At 42.6% G+C, this 23,871-nt stretch overlaps 1 protein-coding gene across 1 annotated transcript in view; it reads left to right on the top strand.

Moving 5' to 3' along the window:
• LOC105565024 (discoidin domain-containing receptor 2) overlaps positions 1–23,871 on the top strand; it is a 188,856-nt gene that overhangs the window by 125,172 nt on the left and 39,813 nt on the right. Inside the window, exons 4-6 of the mRNA XM_012017841.1 lie at positions 5,911–6,142; positions 20,048–20,195; positions 22,018–22,194. Of these exons, the coding sequence (XP_011873231.1) occupies positions 5,911–6,142; positions 20,048–20,195; positions 22,018–22,194 (557 nt within the window). The remainder of the gene's footprint in view (positions 1–5,910; positions 6,143–20,047; positions 20,196–22,017; positions 22,195–23,871) is intronic.

Below are 23,871 nucleotides of genomic sequence, written 5' to 3'. Positions count from 1 at the left end.
TGCGCCAAGCGCGAATAGAACACGTAAATTATTGTATCATGTGTAATGCGGACGAATAAATAAGAGTATTGAAAAAGCTATGATTAGTTTCTTCACCGCATCCATTTAGATTATACATATATCGAATGATGACATAAATGCTAATCTGAAAAGAGATATTTTTGTCTTATTTTTTCGCGTTATGAAACTATTTCGATGTGTTAAAATACTTTCAGAACGTGAAAGCGACATTTCTCAACTGATAAATTTATTTAGTTCGATCTGAGGTAACGACAGATGACAAGTGGATAACGCGATATAAGGAGAAACGTAGAAATTTTATTATTTAAAACGTAGAGATTACATGAACATTTTTGGAACGCGCCAAGAGCGAATTAATATAACACGTAAATTATCGTATTTTGTGCAATGCGGGACGAGTAGATAAGAGTATTGAAAAAGCTATGATTATTTTTTCACCGCATCCATTAAATTATATATCGAATGATGGTACAAACGCTGATTTGAAAAGGGACATATTTTGTCTTATTTTCTCGCGTTATGAAACTATTTCGATGTGTTAAAATACTTTCAGAACGTGAAAGCGACATTTTCTCAACTGATAAATTTATTTAGTTCAATCTGAGGTAACGACAGATGACAACTGTATGGCGCGATATAAAGAGAAACGTGACAATTTTATTATTTAAAATGTAAAGAGTATATGAAAATTTTTGGAGCGCGCCAAGCGCAAATAGAACGCGTAAATTATCGTATCTTGCGCAATGCGGGACGAGTAAATAAGAGTATTGAAAAAAGCTATATTTTTCACCACATCCGTTTAGATTATATTTCGAATGATGGTACAAACGCTAATTTGAACAGGGATATTTTTTGTCTTATTTTCTCGCGTTATGAAACTATTTCTATGTGTTAAATACTTATGTGTGAAAATACTTTTTCAGTGTGAATTTAGCTCGATCTAAGGTAACGATGACAATTGGATGGCGCGATATAAGGAGAAGCGTAAAAATTTAATTATTCAAAACGTGGGAGGTATATAGAAATTTTTAGAACGTACCAAGCGCGAGTATAACATGTAAATGGTCTCATCTCATGCAATGTAGGCGAGTAAATAAAAGGAATAAAAGGAGCTATAATTTTTATTCCACTGCGTCTGCTTAGATTACATATCGAGTGATAATATAAATGCTAATTTGAAGAGATGGATATATCGTTCACTATATTGTTATCACGCTGCGAAGCTATTTCACTCTACAACCAAGCTGTTATCGCGCCTTGAAGCTTTTTCCCGGGGACAAAGCGGCATATAACGAAAAAGGAACAAAACCATATATCTTTCAGTGAGCGTCTCCTCATATCTTCTAATCTTTTGTCTCTGGAAACGTGCCTACCGTCACCTACAGTGACATACTTTCGAGTCGGGCTTCTGTAGTTCGTGTGGAAGCATTTATTTTCAGAATAGCCCGCGCCGCTCGCATAGCAGGTGTTTTTGTCCTTCGCCGGGTGACGTAATCGTTGCTCATTTCGCGTCTAATTAGCGTCGGGATTAGCCCCGAAACGGTCGTAAAATGTCGCGCGATGCGTGTGCGGCCGCCTGTACCATTTTATTCGTTTCGCGTTCCTCTCTTCGCGTTCTCCCAAAAATGTAATAACGGTTATCATCAAAGTCGCCATATTATGGGAAAATTTAATTAGTTTTTACCAGCTATTCTCGAAGCGAGAGGCGGTGGGAGCTCCAACTAAAGCTGGGCACGCCGGGAGATAATAGAAGAAAGCAAGCGGGCTCGCGCGCGGCCTGAATATAAATATGCCTTAAAGAAGAGGTAGAAAGTGATCGGCGCAACGTTCTGTTGCGGCTGGAAAATTCAGGTTTTCCAAGTGAAATCGGACGTAACCATCGTAGGCTACAATATGTATATATACACGCTACGCGAACGTGCGCGAAATAATGATCGACTTCATCATCGCGAAAAATTATGAATGAGAACGCGCACAAAGGGATGTGCAAATTACAAAATGGTTTTATTGATCGTAAGTAATTCAGCACTGCGTAATATCTTTTGTGATTCAATATTTACTGTGCACACATTATATCGCATTTGCAAACGTACGCGGTATATTTCTTCACGATTAATAACTGGGAATCGCTCATTTCACTGTAAATTTTCTGTATTTATCGTGATAAAACAATAACCTTAATTGAATGGATTACGGGTCGGGCGTTTTACAGAATTACGGAAGATATTTCGCAAGGAGCGCTTTAAATCCACAAAAACGTGGCAGAGGGGTTGGAGCGGGAGAGCTTGACGCATCAATTTGTTAATAGCTATGGGAATTTCGCGTAAAAGGCAACGGGAAATTCTCTTCTATAGTCGGCCGAGCTGAACGATGTCCGCGTGGTGTTTTAGCCGAATGAAACAATGGACGCATACCTACGTGAGGTCGCGAGATATTGTCGTGCGAAAATGATTGCGGGTTAACGGGGGGGCTGCCGGCCTCCCGTTTCTCTCATCCTTTAGAAATTCCACTTCTCCTTTCCATTCGTCGTGGCCCACTTCCAAATAACAAATACGCCGCGCGCGAAGCGCCGTGGATGGTAGCTGCGGCGTGTGTAACGATCGCGGGTCATTAGCAATGCTAATGCACCTTTCGACTGATGAGGCGACGTAATGCTTCTGGTCGGCCCGTGGGCCGAGCTCTCTTACCCCCTCGTACATTTCTCGAGAAGGCTACTTTAGAGTACCGCGCTACGGGATGGCTGGTCGGTTCGCCGGTTGCCTGCCGTAAATTGTACCTAGGAGACTATTGGCTTCCTATTAAGATCGCACTCTCCATCTATTTTTGGGAAAGAGAAAACTGCAATTTATCGTATCTGTATCGTTCTCTTCGTTGAATTACTTGAAAAATTATTTCTAATGAGATGAAATATTTGTAGCAAGATTAATGTACGATAAAGGTTCGATAATATAAAATAAATTAACGTTCAAAGGAGCTAACGAACCAGACACTGGTGTACGTGTTAAAAATATACCTATTTATAAAAGTAATACAAACGTTTCGACCTGTAACGAGGTCATCTTCAGTGTATTGCAGCATTTTTTAAATATTAAACGTTACGTGTACGTAAGAAAAATCTACAATTTAGATGTAACAATGTTTTTGCGGTGTGTCATATAAGTGTCTTTAAATCGCAATTTAATGTCCAAATGACGAATTGCAGAAAGTTGAACAAGAGAATTCTGAAGGATAATCCAAACGTAAAATTTCCAACAAGATTTAAGGATAGAGGAAAGTCCTCTAATATGAGATAGGATTTCTATTAAAATTTAGAGAATAAATATTTATAGCAAGAATTCTGAAGTGGTCTGAATTATTTAAGTGAGAACATGATATGCGACACATCGCTGAGCTCCAGTTCTTTTCCAATATTCTAAATTCTAAGCGAACTTGTGTTACAATCGACATTCACTCAAACCTGTAGAAGTTTTCTGATTAAGTGCCTGCTGAGCGACGCATTTCCGAATGTTCGTTTACGTTTCTGTTTAACAACGCGGCAGCTCTACATTTCTACACCATGAATCTTTCAGGTTCGAAGAAGGCACGTACGGGAATTTTTACGGCTCTCCCGCTCCGCCGCTTTCTTTTATTTTTACGTTCAACTTACGGAGCATCTGGAAACGTGATGGCGCAATTAACGGGCGAAAGTACTGCAACACGGTCAATATTGTAGCTAGTGCCAGCAGAAGTCACTTCTCGAAATAAACAAAATAATGAAAACGATCTTATTACCGGATCTCCGAAATAATTTATATTTTTGCATAGTCAAATAAAACGGAATTCAATAAAGTTTCCGTTTTGTTGAAGTTATTAGCAATAACAAAATATTGCAATAATAAAATTTGCGAAATTCAGCTTATTTTATCTCAGAAATTTAATTACACGTTTCGTTTGGAGTTTATCATGAATTGAGATAGAAAATGTCGACCACGAATAAATGTGAAGAGAGGAGGAAGCGTTATTATCGATGTGTAACCGGGCAGATAACGATAAATAGAAATTTCGATAAATCAACCGTGATTCACAGCAAATGACTTATGCATTGTATTATAAAACAATCCGCTCTATTTAAATGTGTGGCCGCGTGCATTTGCAGCAATTAGCGCTGGTATAGAATCCCGAGCTTCTATATCCCTTTTATCTTGAGCGCGATCTCGCTGACGATCGCGAATAGACGACGTCAAATGAATTAGTATCTTCTTAAGCTATCGCGAAATTAGTTGGCCGAGAGCAAGCAGTGGTTACTTTCGTTTAAACGAAACTCCGTGCTCGTCGAGCTGCGTAACTACGGATTGCGACGGATTGCTACGCAAGGTTACGAAGGGCCTTACTGAAGCCAGGACATTGTTAACAGTATTGCTACCTAATTAACCGCAAACGCTTTCAGTGGATTTCGCCTGGTCTATTGTTTACATGCGGGCATACCGCCTACATGTATAGCAGTCCTCCATGACTGAACCAGCTGAAATATTTCCATGGAGATTCTCTCTCCCTTTGTGACACAACCGTGGGCGTGGAATGTACGTATGTATTTCAATGGATTCCCGGGGTGTTCGTGACACGCGTGTCGGGACTAACACCTCATAATAACGCGAGCGTGTCTCTTATAAACTACGTCATCGCTTCGTACTCGCCCGGAGTTTCGTTTTAAGATTTAATTAGCGAGCCAATATGCCCCACGAAATTCTTGACGAAAGATATATTTCCGGAATTTAATTTAGCGGGTTCATTGTCGGAGCCGCTAGCTTTGAAAATTCAGAAAATTGGGAGTTAAGGCGCTGACAGAATACGCCCGTCCAACAATTCCTGCGTGTTCCCACGGGTTATATTGCAAGTATTTAATAATCGAGGTCACTTTTAACATTTCTTTTCGTTCGACTTTGTGTTACGCGAAGAAAAAATAATCAACTTGTGCACGGAATATTGCAGCAATTGCACGCGTACGTTCGAAAAAAGCAGCTCCAGATGCAATTTAATTTGCAGAAACATTTAATCAATTATTTATCTAGAGTTACTATTTTTCAGATTTGTTCACTTTGAGCATTATTGCGAATCTACAATCTACGTAGCGTTTTTGTTTATTTTATTCTTCATCTTTTTTTATGTCATCCGCTTCACAAAAATATCTCAAAATAAAATATTAGAGCATAAAGCTTCTGTTGCAAACGAAAATAGGAACGGAATATACAATTGCAACTTTAGATTTTCCATATAGTTATAATTATAACTGCTTTATACCTTTTCTCAAATTTATACATAAATCTTTTATGGTTACAATTTTTCTTCCCAGAATCTATTAACCACCAGCCTCTCGCCCCCTTCCGCGAGCTTCAAAAGCCCTGAAAAAATTACTTCCATTTTCTTCTGTCCACAAGAAGCTGCTATCGCGATAAAAGCTTCGCTGTAAAATAAGTTATTCATAATCAATACTGCGTGAACCTCGGACGAGGTAGCGTGCTCAGATTCAAAGATCGCCCGTAAATCAATCGCCGCGTCATTAATTTACACGCAGGCGGCCGTTGATCTTGAAAGGAGACCAGGAACGGGGGAAACTCATTAATTATACCATCCACACAATAAATCCACGATGTGTATGTGTGTATTATATATGCATAGGTATACATTTTCCATTCGGGTGTCACTTTTATTGCCTTCTTCTCAATGCGTGCGCGGCACTCGCCACGATACGCGCGGCTAGAAAAGCATAAACGAGAACGCGCTCGCGCGTTTGTCACGCAAACGTATACGTACGTGGGCATCTACCACGTGTGCGTACCTCGCGTGTCTTCACGCGACGTACTTCCCACAAGAGCGTTCAATAACTCGTAATATAATTCCTCGGTTTCTCAGGCTACGACAAGACAAAGGTGGCGGCGCTTGGTGCCCGAGAAATATGGTAACCAAGGAAGGCAAGGAATACCTAGAGGTGAATCTGCACACCCCGCGTTTGCTGACGTCCACCAAGACTCAGGGCAGATTCGGCAACGGCAACGGCGTCGAGTACACCGAGGACTACTTTGTCGAGTATTGGCGGCCAGGGTTCAACAAGTGGGTGCGATGGAGGAATCGACGTGGCATAGAGGTAGGTACCGTCTGGCTGGGTCATCGATCGAATCGCGCTCGAGATTTCTTTCCCGGGCACCGTAAGCCCGAATTGACTGCACATCTGCCGATATTAGGTGATTCCCTAAATTTCTCCGTCGATATTTATATACGAATATTTCGGTTCGCTTCAAGGGAATACGTACTTTTTTATAACTAATGATTTACCAATGACAAGAATTGCTAGATTACTCGTACGGTTTTTAATAACACTTGTAAATAAACAAGACTGGCCAATGCGAGTCTAAGGCAAGATGAGTAGACAGCCTATACTTGTATTTTATTAAGATGTGAATTCATATACCGTTTCTTTCCACACTTGTAAATAACGTCACGCCAATATTACAGTACACTTGACCGCCATGTATATTATTATTACATCTACGCTTTACCGCAAGAATGTAAATCCTGATTAATTTGCATATAAAAATGTTCGAAGAGGGATTGCTCTCTCCTTGTTCCGCATTTTCATTTTTGCGGGACGATTACGTTTTTCATTTTGCACAATAAGATTCGATATTGCAATTCATTTCAATACACGATACTGCAAAAAGTCATCACACTTTTCAATTGGATTTCATTTTAAGTTCGCGGCGGTGTGCCGAAATTCGATTCTTCTCGGCGCCTCGCGCGGGTTTTATGCAGGCGTTATACGGTTGGAATTGAAGATGAAATATTGGAAAATCGTAGAACGAAATTTATTTTCTGCCAATAAATCTCGTCATTTCATGTCACATTGTAAAGACGGATTGCACGATATAGCGTTCAATGCAGTCTGCGCTGTACTAATCTTACGTATACACGCATCGTTGTGCTAATCTCCATTTGCCATCACGCGTGACGCTCTTTTAGTTTTAATAGAATATCTGCCGACTCACTTGCTTGTAATTACGACGTAGCTAAAATATTAATGCCCCTATTTCATTTTATATGCATATATGTGTGCTACATATATGTCGAGGGGAAATTAGCAGATTCCATTCGCGAAACGACTCGATTTCCTGGATTTAACTCAAGTTCCCTCTCCTGGCTTATTCAGCATAGCAATAATAAGTTACGAAACGATAAAGCCACTGCCGTCTGATTTTTAATCCGATACGCGCGGGACCTAGAATAATTTTTACACTCGCTACGGGTTATAATCATTTCTTCATACCTTGGTCAGTTTCAATTATAAAATAATCCCGCAAAACAGATTTTCTTGGCTATGCTCTAATCGTTCTCCGTTCAAAGATTCCTTATAGATCCAATAATCGCATGCGTCGACAGTACGACTGATAATTTTAGCAGGATTGTAACACAAGAGCGCAAATCAGGAAGTTCCGTAGCGATTACAAGTAGAAATGCGACGGTTTAGCCCGACACATTTCCGAAGCTGTTCCGCGGTTTATGCTTTTTAAAGCGATTCTGTGATCATCTCAGATAATCGCCGCATCTTTTCATAGAAATAGCTACCTTCGTATTATTAATATTACTTTTGATACCAACCTATTTTAATAATTTTAATAATTAAGTGATAAATTTTAAGTAACTACAAAATTAACAGTAATATGAATTGTAAGATATTTTACGAGGGGGAAACCGCTGACCAAAATCTTGTACGCCAATGCCCACTAATGCCCAGTGGACCTTACTTTATCTTATTTTATCTTTGTAATGCCCCAGGCCTAATGCCCAAAAAATGTCTAGTAATGCCCAGTAATTGCCGCAAATCTGTACACCACAATGCCCTCAGCGGTTTCCCCTCGATATTTTACGAGTACTAGACAACGCAAGCGCGCCCTTTGCGCGCGCCTCTCTCTAAAAATTCGCATGGTTTAACAGCAGCAAATAACACGATTGAAGCATGTCGTATCGCACAAGCGAGACAGACAATTAGCGTCTCGGAAAGGCGACAACGATACTTCGAGACTTTCGACTTAACACGTCTGTTTTTTATATATATAGGACTGTTACTAATATAAGGAGTATAAACATTTTACATATAAAATACAACTTAATTACTCCACTAATCTTACAACATTGCGTGCAGATTGTCATATTAAATTAGTGGAGTGTTTCTGTCAAAACTATTGTACACACGGAGCTGTAAGAGTTATCTCAATGGCAGCCGCAGGGTGTTCAAGTGTTAATTTCCGTTCTCCTTTTATCCAGGAAACACCGTACACGATACGGGTATTGCATATATGAGAACCTCTGTCCCGGTTGAACGGCCATTACTGGATGCGACGTGTTAATTAACGTCTCTTTAGCATGATAATCCGTACGCGATATCCATTAGCCCGTCAAAATACATCACGGCGGTTAAGCGATTTGCTTGTGGCGACGAAACTACGCAAATTCTACGGACGTAATCTTAAATTTACGTCAGATAAGTGCGCTTCGTGTGAACGGTTTGGATTTTGACGTATCTCGCAAAAAATTGCGCGAAGAATCGAAAGACAATTTGACATAGATACAAGTCGCGATCTTCACTGCGCTGTAAAAAAACATAGAAAAATATGCAAGAGAGAGAGAGACCACTCAGAAGGATATCGCGATAATCTCACACGAATTATATGTAGCGAGAGTTGTGAAATCGAGATATAACTGCACAACAGTAGTTAGTTGTAGTATAATATCTCTCTAAGGATTTATAGTGTAATATATTGTATCTCTAAGGATCTGGTGGTAAAATGACTTGTGAATTAGTCACAAAGGCAGAAGAAATTTCGTGCTAAATCGATCAAACAGCATAATTGAAGACGGAAAATCGGTAGTTAAAGCTATTCTATCGGACATCGAGTGCTGCTGCGGCTATTATCCTACGAGCCATAAGCTGCCATTGGTAAATGGAATTTTAATGGATGCACAATAAAGCGAGTGCATTTATTCCGCTTACCGAAACAGCGCGGTAAGTCATAATCAATCGTAACGAGCGCGGTTCATTTTTCAAATGCCATCGGTAGACGCGCGTTCTCCGCCGTGCTCACTATTATCGTCGCATTTTTATTCCATTACGCGGAGAGTACACGCGCACAAATTTATTAATAATAACGTAGGATCAATGAGTTCCGCGATCAAGCGGGGAAATACATCGCCGTGCTCCGCGTTCTCCGCGGTCTTCAATAAAACCCACTGCTGGCTCTTTCTTCCATTTCTGGATAATAGAATCCGAAATCTCGTTTCTAACTATGTTGGCTCCCCCATTCATGATTCTTTCATTCATAAGCATGCTTTATTTGCTCTCGCGGTAATCATCTTCCTGAATTCTCGCGCGAGCGCTTCATCGTCCAACGCTCTATCTTTCCGCGAACATTATTCAATGCCCGCGTTATGATATTACCACGTATAAGTGTTAAAATTCACTCGCTCGCGCGAATTTATCGCGCTCCGTCGCAAATTGCCGGGTCGTAATAGAAAAAAGATTACCTGAAGCGCCGGGATTTTTCAGTATTTACCTCGGCATCCGCAATATATTTCCTTCAAGAACTAATTTCGTCCGGGGGAGGGAGCGGAGAGGGGGAGGGCGGAGGGGGAGGCAACGGCTACGAGAGACTTATTACCTAGCTGCCTTACGGTCTCCCGATAAATAGAAAATCAAGAATCTCATCGGTAACGAACTTACTTCGATAGACTATCATAACTCACCTCCGGCTGGTACTCGTCGGAGGGTCGTCGTCTGGCCCCCGCAGGAAAAGCTCCGTGACGCGGAAGTAATTTTCAACTCCGAACCGTGTCCTATCGTGGACGGCGAGGCCTCGTTATTCGACCCCGCCGTCATCAGGAGGGCTCTGATATTCGCCATGGTTATCTCTCACTAATCTCTGTCCCCCCCCCTCTCTCTCTCTCTCTCTCTCTCCCTTTCTCTCGTTCTCACTTGGGTCCTCGCTTGTGCCACACCGTATTCACGCGTGCACGTATAGGCACACATTCAACGTACACACTGTTCGCCCTCCCTCCGGCGTGGCTCGTAGAACTAGACGTTCTTCCCATTTTCACGCAGATTTGCTCAAAGCAAGAGCGAGAGAGAGAGAGAAGGAGATCCGGGCAGGGGATATCCGAGGGCTGAGGAGAGACAGAACGCCCGGAAGCGAAAGAGGGAACGCGAACGTTTACCCTGCAGCCTCAATCTGGGCGGCGTGTGATCTTTGTGCACGCGTGCTTCTTCCTTTTGCTCCTTGCACTTTGAATACGGGGAGGCCGGGGGGAGGGGAAAACGAACATTCGAGACTAGAATGAGGAAACGAAAAGGGGATGAGCGCGAACACGTGACGGAAGGGTGGAGGGAGGAAGACGGAGAAAGGAATACGAAGAGCGACTACGTTATCGCGCCCATTGTACGTGACCCGAGCTCTCCGCAGGCATTTTTCCACGGCAGACATAGTCGCCGTCCCTACGTCTCGTAGACGAAACACGTAACGCGAAAGAGGGTTTTCCGGTATCCGATGAAGCGCCCGCTCGTTTTGCCACTGAGCGAAGTGGAATTAATGCAGAGATACTCGCGACAGTTAGAAATCGATGGGAATGCGATTGTCACGCTCCGGCAGGGGGAGGGCGAATATCATGTTTAATACGATGTCGCATCGCCGTGTGATCTTGGCGAAAATTCAGGGAACGAGACCGCAGAGTTGGCGCGTCCACGGATAATCCACGACTGCGTAATTATTCGTGCTCGTGCGGACGTATGTGCGATAAATACGATGAATATTACAGAGAGTCCGGGTCAGGAGCGTAATATATTTTTACGTTCGCCGAGCTGACGCGTGCAACGAACCAGTTACATTTTTACACCCAAAAAAAAGCGGGCGGCGGTCGCCGGCCGCGACGACGCTCCAATAACGTAACAAAAATATAGAGCGCGTGTGTGCGAGGGGGAGATTATGACTCGCTTCTTATGAGGTGCACGCGAATTAAGCCGGACAGGCCGGGCTCATCTAAATTCACGAAACGCCGGAGAGTAGCCGGACCCCGGGCTGCTGGATGCAACCTGATGGAAACGGAGCGGAATACAGCGGCCAGCCAGCTAGCGCCTCTTCCCTTTTACGTTCGGACGGCCGCTGTCGTGCCTGCGGCGGGACAATTGCCAACGGTGGACGTGTTTCATTAACGCCGACACACCGGCACGGACGAGGCTTTGTGTGAGAGAGAGAGAGGTGTACACCCATGGTAACTCGTATACGTCTTCCCTGTAATACGAGCAGTCCACGCTGCGGCTCTTCAACATACCTACCTGTCGCGGCGGAGCTAAATGAATTTGTTTATTCTTTCACGGCGGAATTATATATTTTTTTTCCCCTCGGCATTTTCCAACTTTTATATTATCCGGTTTACCTACCATGGAGATCGCATGTTCGGCGTTTCTTATTGGATTGGAACAGCGCCAGTTTACGCCGTTTTCCAGATCCCGCCTTTAAATCAACTATGAGGCTCGAAATTGAACGAGCTTTTTTAATTTTTCGCCGGTCTCTTACGTAAAAGTACACGTATGAACCTTTTTGGTGTTTTTAAATCGAAAAAGAATTGTTCAGAAAGTAGTAAAATAGTAAAAATGTTGGCCCGAATTCTCAACTTTTACGCGAGACGAATTACACACGTTTTCCTCCATTGTATATCGCGAATTAGGCCATGCTCTGTATGCTCGAGCCTCGCGGATTTCCGCAAAATGTTGATGACGCAAGATACAAGAAACAAGACTCGGCAGTTTCTCTCAACGATAATATTCCCAGAGATGCACTACGATAAATCCTATACACGAGATTTATTGCACAGTAGAATTCCACGGCGCATTGCTATGCGAAATATATATCCTTGTATCATATAGAAGCTTTAAAGCGTGCACGATTAAGATTATTGAAAACTTAACAATCTGCAATATTTGCAACATAAATCCTCGAGGTACCAAGTTAATTTATGAAAGGATATTCAAGCGATTAATTGGACAAAATAATCGAGAGACACTTTGCGGCTTTCGCAAGAAACGTGGCGATAAAAAGTAAAATAAATGATTGTATCACCCCGCTTTTGTGTACCGTCGATGTGCAATTCCACAGTGCGACTCCTCGAGCAATTCAAGACGCGGGATATCAGGAAAAGTGAACGGCGCGCGAACACCGAAAACGTTTTTCCATTTCTCTTAGTCTGGCATGTTGGATGATGGCACACCCCCCTGACGTAATCGACAAGTCGTCACTGCTGTTTGACTTGGTGACAGTTCGCTTAAGTCCACAGGTATCGACGGTAATTTCCATCGAAATTTCAATCTCGTTTATCCGCAAAGTAACTTCCCTGAACGGCCGGCTCGTTGCAGTCATGCTAACTCTCCCCTCCCACCCGGCCGTGTTCGCCGCCCTTTCGCCCTCTTTACCCTCTCGTCCATCGTTCGGTCGGCCAACGCGGCGGCGTCACGACGTATCGAATTTTAATCAATCACCGACAGGGACAGCCAATTCCAGAGCCAATTAACATATTCATTCCGCGGCACCCGGCACCCCTTTTTTTTCACCGATTTCAGCGAAATTCAAATTGCAATATGGCGAGCTATGCACCATTACGAAATACTGTTCGGCTCCCTAGTCATTACGTGGCGGTCATTACCGCACGGGGTATTCGCGCACGGTAAAATTACTCGAGTGTACGGTATTAAAAAATAAACGAAACAAGGAATGGCTAAGAGCCGCCCTCATTATGTAACCACTAGCTGAACCAGTGACGCGGCGAATTTTGATATCACTACGTTATTACGTTAAAATTTTTACGGAGAAAAATTTCAGCCGAACAAGCGAGCGGAGGTTCCGCAAACAATATCTTGCACCTAATAAACTTTAAGACGAAAGTTAAACAACTCGTGTTTACGGTTATGTAATTAGATTTCGCCGGGCTTGCACACTTTACGTCGTAGCGATTGTGAGAAATGGCAAAATTGGGTAATTTATCATTTGGTCACGTGCACGCTCGAAATCTAAACTTCGGTAACTCTGTTTCGAAACGAAAAGTTGGTTCTTAACGTTGTCAGTAGCGAAGGTCCGTCCCTAGTCAGACAAATCAAGAGGGAAAGCTGATCGGGCGAGGCGGAACGGCCATTGTACCATTTTTCCACTGGATTTGCGGGATATACGCGTTTGATAAATCAACCATATTCTCCGAACAGAAAGAAAAAGGCGTTTGGTTGTTTCAGTCCGACGGAATTAAAGAATACGATTGCAGGAAGCGTATATACATGTCTATCTGGTTCGCTTCCCACTGCCATTTTTCATGGGAATTCAATAATCGATAGACGTAGATGGAAGGTCGCTATAAAATTGCTCTTAATCCGCGCAGGTATGGCATAAATATGTGCAGATAAAATATATACGCCCGCGCTTTCCCTACCATGTGGACATACGTACATTGGTTCTACCAGTATCGATGGATTATGGATTATCGGTACGTATGGCCGGTACGTGGACATGCTATTAGCGGATTACCGCTATGAACCGGCGACAATTTTCCACGGTTATATTGTACGCGCTCACCTTCTCTTCTCTGTCCCTCTCTTCACTAGTCTCGTTAGAAATCCGGCCTCGATAGAGGAGCGTTTCAATCCAGACGAGAGTACTCGGGCGAGCTCGCGAAAGGGTCAAATCTTCTCCTTTCTACTCGGCGGGTTTGTTTCCCTCAGTTTTATACTTGTTGAAGCACTCGCTTATACGAAGAGGAGAGAGAGGGACTCCCGCCAGCTCGGTTTACTTATGGATAGATTATATAGGGTCCCCGGTTTCTTGCATGTGTACAATGTTGCCACGACCGCGTCTATGTAATTTGTGCACTGCGCAGTAATGTTAATTTTATTAAACCATGTACTTTCCGCTAAATCGTATTTTAGTAGTGAAGTCGGAATAACACGCTTAGTAGAGAAGATCCTATTTTAATTGACATTAAATTAATTAGCATTAACCGAGGCAAAGGAGGGTTCCTTCCTCCTTGAATTAGGGATGTTACAATTAAACACTTGTTCGTTAGCAGAGTATTAGGGAGCCTAATGTCAGCTACAGACAGATTAGGTTGGAGCGTGCGTCGCCACAATGTCGCAAGTCATGCTAATTCTACGGTTAATAACGAGATTTTCAGCGGTTACGGAAAGAAAGTTTAGTGCGTTCAATAATCCAGGCCTTTACCTCGTCTGGTTAGATGGGACGCGGTTAAAAACCAATCGAGCGTTTCAGCCGAGGGGGAAACCGCTGAGGGCATTGTGGTGTACAGATTTGCGGCATTACTGGGCATTACTAGGCATTTTTTGGACATTAGTTTGGGCATTAGGCCTTGTTGGGGCATTATAAAGATATAATGAAATAAAATAAGATAAAATAAGATAATAAGATTAAGTAATGCCCATTGGGCATTAGTGGGCATTGGTGTACAAGATTTTGGTCAGCGGTTTCCCCCTCGGTTTCAACTAGTGGTCTTAACTATTCGAATCTTGGCAACTTTGAAGCTTCGAAGAATCCAAAGAAACGAAGAAACTTCGAATATCAAATTTCCAAGTTTTCAAATTTTTCGAAGATTTGAAGTTTCGAAGCTTCAAAGTTTCGAATTTTCCAAGTTTTGAATATTTCAAGTCAACTAATGCCAAAAATTTTCAAAGACTGAACTGATTTATCACCTGTATTGGTGACTGAGGGTAGACTATCAAACTTATATAGATAACAGTGAGCGGAATGCAAGGAGTGAGAAACTTTTATACCCGGATTATACACCAATATTATAAACTTTATTCGTTGCACATAAATCAAAAGATTCCAGTTCAACGATCAACTAACATTTCGTATATTCATTTAATTACACTACTGCCCCTATCTTCTATTCTCATGTTTCGAATCAAGGCAGTCGGTCACAGTAAATATATCTATGGTCGTTCTCAATGGTCTCTCGCAGATGAATTCGCGATGACGATAAATTGTGTTTCTATGAGCGAATGGGCACATATGTGTCCGACAAAAAGTACGTTTGTTTTTTTATACTTTATAATGACATTAGTTAGTTGGCATTTAATTAGTTCACAGTTATAATAAGAACGATTAATTTTGCAAAATTTGTTATTGTTTCTATCTCATTAATACATTAGTTCACTTGGAATATGCGAAACTTAGAAAACTCGAAACTTTGAAACTTCAAAAATTCGAAACTTCGAATCTTCGAAAAATTTGAAAACTTCAATTCTCGAAGAATTTCTACGAAGCTTCGAAGATTCGAATCTAACAATCAAGCGTGAATGGGAGGTGCGCGGAAACAATAGTGACAACTTCGCACATTGACGTTAAAGAAGTGACGCGAGATATGATTCTTTAGTACGAAATTAAAGGCGCTGAAATGAAACAGTCTTCATTAGAGGAATGCAGAAAGCTTGATTTCGGCCGCAAACAGATTAGAGGCGGTCTCCTTTCCACGAGGGTGCCCCAGGGAAGTAATTGCCTACACGCCGGGCGAGCGGAAATAGGACGCGCCGCGTAAGCCCGTTCCGCTTTTTCGCCTTCGTAAGACGAGCCATCTGCCCGAGTTACCTGCCTTCGACCTTCTGACCTCGGTGAGCTAATAAAAGCTCTCCTAAGTTGGCGTAGCATCGATTCTAATACCACTTCTATATCAATAATTTTTCATTATTTTAATTATAATTTCATAATCGTCTAATGCAAAGTTTATTAGCGTTAAATAAAATTATCGTCGCTATATTGGAGCAGCGTCAACATTTCTGCTACCTTATCAGAGTAGATTTTTAAATAGTCGAGGAAGATGGTTACGACGATTTCCATAGAGCGGTTACGGCGCACGTTAAGGAAACCCGCGAGAGTAGATGGAACGATTCTCATTTACCTGGAAAATTATAGTTTTAAGAGATTGTTGGTCGCAAAGTTGGTACACCTATAATTGTTTTAACGTACACGTGGCACGGTCGCGTTTAAAACGGAACAATCTCGAGCGACTCGAGGCGAGATGGTCATAAACGCGCAAGCGTAACATAAACTTTCCTTCTTTCGTTGTCTTGCACCGAAATACGTTCGATCGACCCACTAACCTTCTCAGGTTCTCTCCTGAGGACTGTTTCTCTGCGCTTACAGTGGAAGGTGATCTCAGGATAAGGTGCGACGCTTTTTATTACCGAGGCGAAACGAGGTCGACTGTCCTGCGATATAAGCAAGTGGAATCGATGGAATTAATTGTAAGAATAAATATAAAAAAATCACGCCTAAAAGCTCGTCGATATATTGTGTCGCGATACGATGCGAATTTTAACGTTGAGATGTACCGAAATTAAAAAGTACCACTCGTGGAATTTAATATACATATATGTATAATCACAACAGTATGAAATCCCGTAAAATTTCTACAACGCCCGTTAACATTTTTTACAGCTGTCACTTCACAATCGCATTATCCGGTATTACGAGTGAAGTATTTTTGGGGTTTCAACAATAAGCGTCACGACACCGCGAAATTTTATCTTCGGTTTTATTTAATAGTCGTCATACACGGAAAAATCGCAGCAGTTATTAAAAATGTATTTTGATATGGCCAGCAATATTTTTGCGAAAAACACGAAAATCATTTTCCACGATAAACAAATAAATAAAGGGGCGTTTAAACGGTATTATTTTTTACTCAATTCATACAGCAGGTATGCCTAAGGAGCATTTCAGTCTGCTGTGTTTTAAAATTAATTATTAAATGGATAAACAAAAGCTCTATACATCACCGTTGTGTGTATACAAGAAAAACGAGAGGTAACTTAATATCAAGAGAGAGAAATTGTATACTATTCATACGTCTCTCAATTACTCATAGACGTATTATCCGAAATGTCACTTAGATATGAAGATGTCCATAATCGAAACTATTCTCAGCTTCGTGCTGCGACAAATTATAGACTCTGGCAAAGCGCGCGGGAGGAGATCCTACTTGCCCTAACGTAGACATCAATTTTATGTGTCGGTGAGACGATATCGTAGAAGCGTCTCTTACCCCGTGGCGGTCCTTATATATAGGTGTATTAATTATTCCTATCGCGTAGACCCCGGCCTGGCTTGTGTTCCAGCACGTTGCAGTTGCAGTTGTAATGCATCCGCGGTCGTTTCGAGACGACCGATATAACGGAAACTCCGCTCCCGCCGTTGCCGGCCCACCGTTCAAGAGTCCACGTTCCATTTGCGTGCCGTTTACAACTTCGTCGGCCGTTTACAGCTATAACGTGTTAAGAGCATGAATTTATTAACATTCGGTATTGTCCGCGCGATAACTTATAAAAATTATATTCGGATCAATTTAACTTGATTTATATTCCATTTTTGTTACGTTGCGCTGCCAGGAATAATATTCCTATTAATCCGCAGTCTACGCTGTACTGCAGGCCTGCTATACTTGATAATAAAAGAGAGGGTCGATTGCGCGTGTATATAAAATGAATAAACGAAGGGTAAATAATCATCAAATGAGGGAATACGCGAAATATTCCGCCATGTGCTGTAATTCTGAAATTCCACAACGACGCTCTATTAGCCGCACGAATATTCTGAGTTTCGACCTCGGCGACTGTGGACATCAGATACTGGTGCTTTATATGATTAACGCGAAATAACAGATTCCTGGTTAGAAATTCTAATCGCGGCGCTGCCGGTAACACAAATCAAAGCAAAGGCCAATGGTCGCTGATGTCCAGCTCGAACCACGGTCCGTTTCTGTGTATAAAGCATATTAGCGTTTGTGTCATATCTACTCCGTTTGTGCACGGTGTTTAGACCGCGCACTCGGTTTTCGGTGTAGAGATAGAGATAGATAGATAGGTAGATAGATAGACAGAAACAGAGAGAGAGAGAGAGAGAGAGAGAGAGAGAGAGAGAGAGAGAGAGAGAGAGAGAGAGAGAGAGAAACATGCCTGGTATCATGCGAATATTCATATTTCAACGCAGACCCGTCGTTGCTCTCCGGGTTGACGACGGTCAGCGTGTTTGGACGATCCAACGTGTCATGTTCGCTCTCTACACGATTCTATAATCTATACAGCGATACAGATTACTTCGTACTAACGTGAATGACAATTAGGCAACGCATTGATCGTCAAATGGAAGAAAAGTAAAAGGTTGTTAGCGAGGAAGAAATCACTTTCAAATTTATTATCGTAAACATTTTTTAATCTTTTATATTATGTTGCACACATATCAAAGAGCTTGTTAAAAAAATAGAAAAGAAGCGAAAATAATAATTGAATGAATTTTCGTCAAAAGAAGAAAGTAAAAGCTAATAAAAATAAAACTAATGATAGAAATAAAATTACTGACATGAGTAATAAGACCGATAAATAATCTTGACAAATTATTACAATATGTGAAAAAGCAAATACAATTCAATACAAGTGAGCATCAGGGAAGTTATATCAAGCTCAATCTGTCCTATTCATTTTACAAAATACCACGAAATCAATGTGATAAAAGCAAATAAGATACATCAATCTGTCCAGAGCAGTTTCTTGACTAGCTTAAAAAAATACTTCCATAGTCGCCTTTTTTATCCTAACGTTCAGGAAAAGAGAAGAAATCAGATAATCTCTTATGATAAACGTTGATGATATCATAATAGAAAATATCTCCTTTGTAGTTCGTAGCTATGTTATTCAACGATATTATTATTCGTCGCGTATTATCAATGTTTCAGGACGCTGAGATAAGCTTGTAATTACAGATAAAATTTTACGACGCGAATATAACGGGAGATGAGAACCGCTAATCCATCCAAATGCTCAGAATGCAAAACAGAACAGGATACAGACACAGCTCCTGAATTACATAGCGCTCCAAGCGAGCACGGGGGTGCAGATACAGTATTATTATCCCTAACATGTCTATCAGTAGTGCACGCGGTAATATACACATATGTCGAATTTAAGACCTTGTTTCTCAAACAACCGGGTGGATCCTATCGGCGAGCTTGATCTCTTCCTCGGACGCGCGCTGACGTTCGTATTCCAATGTTAATTTCGTGCTCGTCGATGGCGACGACCTATGTACGTCTCTGCGACGCGATACGACATGAGAGACGCGAATGTATATACGGCGCGGAGAGAAGGGTGGAAAGGGAGGCCTGCTTCCAGTCCAGATTTAACGCTTGCATTTACATTTAGAGGAGGTTCACGACGGACCATTGTTTACTAATCGGATCCGGAAAATGGCGCTTCCGGCCCGTGAGATTCGTTCTTAGTGCTGTAAACATGTTCCAATGAACATCGGACAGTCCCGTCCCTAAACGTAACTGTCCCACGGTGTCTTCGTGCATCGTGACGAACAAATCGTAGACGTTATCTTCCCCCAAATTCACTTGGGACACACAAATTGACGCATTACGCGCGCGCGCGCGCGTGTGTATATGATTAAAATGGCATTTTGAGATTGAAACAGTAGACAGGTTTTGAACAAAAATCCTACAATTGAAGTATTTGAAAATGTCACGCATAGACCGTGTAACAATGAAATTAAAAACGTGTTTTTTCAATGCTATCTTTTGGGAAATTGTATACTATAAAAAATTCGCGATACTCTGAATAATAAACTAAAAAAAAAACACGTACAATGCAAAAACAGCTTCTATTCCAGATGCTATGAAATGCGCGCTTGTTTTCCTGCTTTTCAACCGGAACAGAAATATCTGGGTGTGACTGAAGTTAACTATATCACCGTGCGTCTCCATTGTATATACATGGTAACGTAAAAACCCCTCGTTTCAGCAAAAAATATCGTATGCAACGGCGATACAAATTGTTGAATTCAAATTGCAGCTTTCCTCGGTAACACTGCCCATATTTCTCTTACCTTCTCTTTGTCCGCGATAATGTCTGTGCACGCGTAGCGTATTAACACTTGTTTTGTGTTCTTCTCTGTTGCAGCTTTTGGCGGGCAATAACAATCCATATTCGGAACAAGCGCAGATCTTCGATCCGCCTATAGTCGCAACAAAAATCCGCTTTATCCCTTACACCTCTCATATGCGCACAGTATGTATGCGCATAGAGCTTTACGGCTGTTCGTGGACGGGTGAGTGAAATATATGGACATATTCCTTTTTTTTTATCATGTTTCTCAAGCATCTATTTATTTGCAAGCAGCTTGCTGTCCACTTCGCTCACGGATGGCGAAAATATAGTCGGATCGACATATTTCACCCCCGCCCCTCTCCCCCCCCGTAATGTTTGCCGTATATTTTTCATTGCAGTTTTAACTGCTTGCAAATAAATGAAAAAAATATTCCGATCTGAAAAATTTTATCGCCAGCGTGCAGAACGCAAAATGGTGATGCGATATATAAAATTATTCGTCGTGTAAAAAGATTAAATTTGATATTTTTTTATCAAATTAGAGAGCCGCTACTCTGCCGTGTTAATAGCTACCGTGACAAATTAATTTTACGCTATATATAAGTGAAGCCAATTATATGTGATTTCATCAACACCTACCCACGCTGCCGCTGGCACTTATGAAGATAAAATTGAAAACAAGCGGTAGAAATCCCTTTGGAATCGCTTGCGTGTCGTCATGCATTTTATATTTCACATTGGTTACGTAATTCATTTTCCCGGAACTTTCTAACGAGAGACCGCGGCCGACCACAACTTCAACGGTAACTTATAAATTCGCGCCTCGACCAAGTCCATCCTAACAACGTTATCAACGTTAGGCAATGTCGTTTGCGGTGATACGATTGCGTAATTGAAACGTGCGTAATTGATCGGCATTATCGTCGCGAGACTTTGATCTGGGATTTTCGTGAATCGACAATCTCCGCCGACTATCTGACAAGACGCCGATGTAACGCGTCAGTCTCTCCCGAATCTGAGATTAACGTAGATTTACGATCACCGTAGGCCGTGAGCCGCAGCTGCGTCTGCATTAATCCAACCACGACGAACTATGCGGCTAACTGTGTCATCCGCACAGCCCCGGCCATCGTTATATCGTTTAAACGCACAATTACAGCAGGCTGCCAATAATATTGACTTGCAAAATAAATTGTGACTTACGAATGGCATTAGCAAACGTTCGGGCCATTACCGGGTAAGGACCGTAGGCCATGCAAATGGCAGAAAGAAGATACACAGAGGGGAGAGGGCGCGGAATTATGTTCCGTAATTATCGTAATGAGAGGCTCCCCACATTTGGCAGGGCTTTTATCACTATTGTCGTCGACGGCAATAAAACTGCGATGGATGGCTACAATAAATACGCTCGACACTTTATTATTTCCAGTATCATCGATGAAAAAAAGCTACGCAAATCGAATCGATTTTTCATTTTATCGGTTAATCAAAACGGTCTTTTTCGACCGTTTCATTGGTAAAAACATCGCAGAGTGCGCGCGAGAGAGGCATATCTCTCTGCGCATATTTCATACCGAAATCTGCGAAAACAATTTACCGTCGTCGAATGGAAAAATGCTCGATTGGCGTGGGCGTGACGACGCGACATTTCCCTCCCAAGTACCAAACCGTGTAACTCATTCGTGCTTATTGACGTCTGACAATCTGGCGGTACATTTTGCTCCAACGTAAGTCGCCCGGCTCGACGCGTTTTTAACGAAAGCTCCGCGACACGAAGGAGAATCGAAGCAAACGGGATTTCGGTCCAGTTGACGCGCGACACGCCTCCTTCGATCCCGGTGATCCTCGTCGGGGCGCCAGGATTAAAAACGTTGACCCTCGTTACTTCTCTCCGACGATGCGCGCTTCACCCGCAACCGTCCGCAATCTTATCACGTACTGCCGGGAGAAAACGTTCACGGCCCGACCACGTAGCAACGTGATGATGCATAGTTCAGGAGCTTATATATTCTTTATATCCGGGCTTCTCCTTATTCTTCCAGAGGGTCTCGTCTCGTATTCCATGCCCCAAGGAATCAAGAGGGGCTCCGAGGTTGACCTTTCCGACAGGACGTACGACGGCCGCGAGGAAGCGGGTTACCTCTCCGGGGGACTTGGTCAACTTGTCGACGGGCAAAAGGGTCCCGACAACTTCAGGGAGGACAACGGCTACGGAAAGGGTAAGGCGCTGCTTCGTGCCGGCGCGAGATTAGCGCCGACGCTAGATCGTGTCTAGATTAGCGTGATAGAGCCGTCTTGGCGAGATACCCCGCCCGCCGGCCGTCCAGTCTTCTTAATCTGTCGGTATCTCACGCTATCTTTCTCGTTAACTTCTTTCCACGAGCTAAATAGCGGCCCGCGGCCCCGTAACTCCCGTAATTTCGTAACGCGCGGATCCGCACGCCTCTTGGAGCGATCACGCTCGTGTTTCAGGACGCCTTACACTCCTATTAATGTACGCGGCGAAATAAGAAGAGAGCGGTGAAATAAGAGCGCGCGCATAACGCGTGTCTTGAATAACGTTAAAACACTATGTCAGCATCCTGTACGTAGCTGTTATGAAATGCATTCCTCCTAGCGTAGCGTATATAATTTGAAATATGTGAATATGCGACGAGAATTCTGTTAAAATATCTCGGATAGCTTCCGCTTTAGAGCGGACATATTCGCTTCGTTATTTCATGAATTTTCAATTTACACGCTGTTTCATACGCTTCATTTCGCGCATCAAAAGCACACGTTACTAGGCCGATACGTTTCTTCTTTTCGTATCGACGCTCGCGTTCTGCTTCATTTCCTCAGTATCCCCGACTGGACCAATCCGTGAAGTTTTCTTCTCTATTTAATGAAGCGATGATTAATGCGCCGCAACACGTCCGCGGTATCAATAGCAACTGTCCCGTGGATGGATTTTATTTAGGAAGCCAAATGACGGTCAAAATTGAGAAGGATCTGTGTTCGCGCACGGAAGCGGTTTTTCAAACGATTCATCAGGCGCAATATTCGTCGTCGCCTGTGCGAGATGCGTCCGTTTTCGAGGGGCGCGCGTACGCCGGAATGAAAATGAAATTTTCCCGTCGGTCTACCCCGGGGTGTGTAGGTGTGCAAGCGAGAAAATCGAAAGGGTCAGCGGAATCTAGAAAAGCCGAGAGGGCCGGCGGAAGAGCCTGGGCTTCGGAGCCAAACGTGTTCCACAGCGCCCGCTCGAATCTGTTCCAATTTACATTTATATTGAACCGCGAGCTAGGCTGCAACCAGTCGCCGCTGTTTACTCGCCTTCTGGATACATTTGTGTCTTTCCATTTATGCCACGAGACACCCTCACCGCCGCCGCCGCCGCCGCCGTCGCCAGTACACTCGGATACACCCCGTCGTACCTTCCGCCTTCTTAAACTTTTAAACCTGGCAAAACTGCGTACAACTTCGCCCGACTCTCTTTAAACCGGGAAAACACCGTCGTCCGATATTTCCGCGGTCGAGACGAATTTCTCACTCGAGAGATCGATATTTGCGCCGACGCCTTCATTCGGAAGTTTTTAAAAATACTTGAGAAACGCGCAGAAGAGGAGACTCGAGAAGCGAGAAGAGGAGGAAATTATAGAAATGTGTATCAAGCTGTTTATTATATTTTTCACACGTATCCAAGAACTTGGGGAAAAGCGATCAGCAGCGATTTATAATTTTACCAAATCTCTCCCCGGAATATCATAAGAGAAACTTTCTCTCTCGCCACGGAACTAACGCACTATAATTAGCCACGTTGATTAAAACGGCGTAACGCGCTCTCGCAACAAACTTCTCCCTAGTTTAATAAAGTATTGGTGAAACGCGTGTGGCAGTTGACAGCTCGCGGTCAT

Source organism: Vollenhovia emeryi, unplaced genomic scaffold, assembly GCF_000949405.1.
Source record: "Vollenhovia emeryi isolate VEMERY1.0 unplaced genomic scaffold, V.emery_V1.0 DF939156.1, whole genome shotgun sequence".
Classification (NCBI taxonomy): domain Eukaryota; kingdom Metazoa; phylum Arthropoda; class Insecta; order Hymenoptera; family Formicidae; genus Vollenhovia; species Vollenhovia emeryi.
This window is presented reverse-complemented; position numbering and strand designations above follow the sequence as displayed.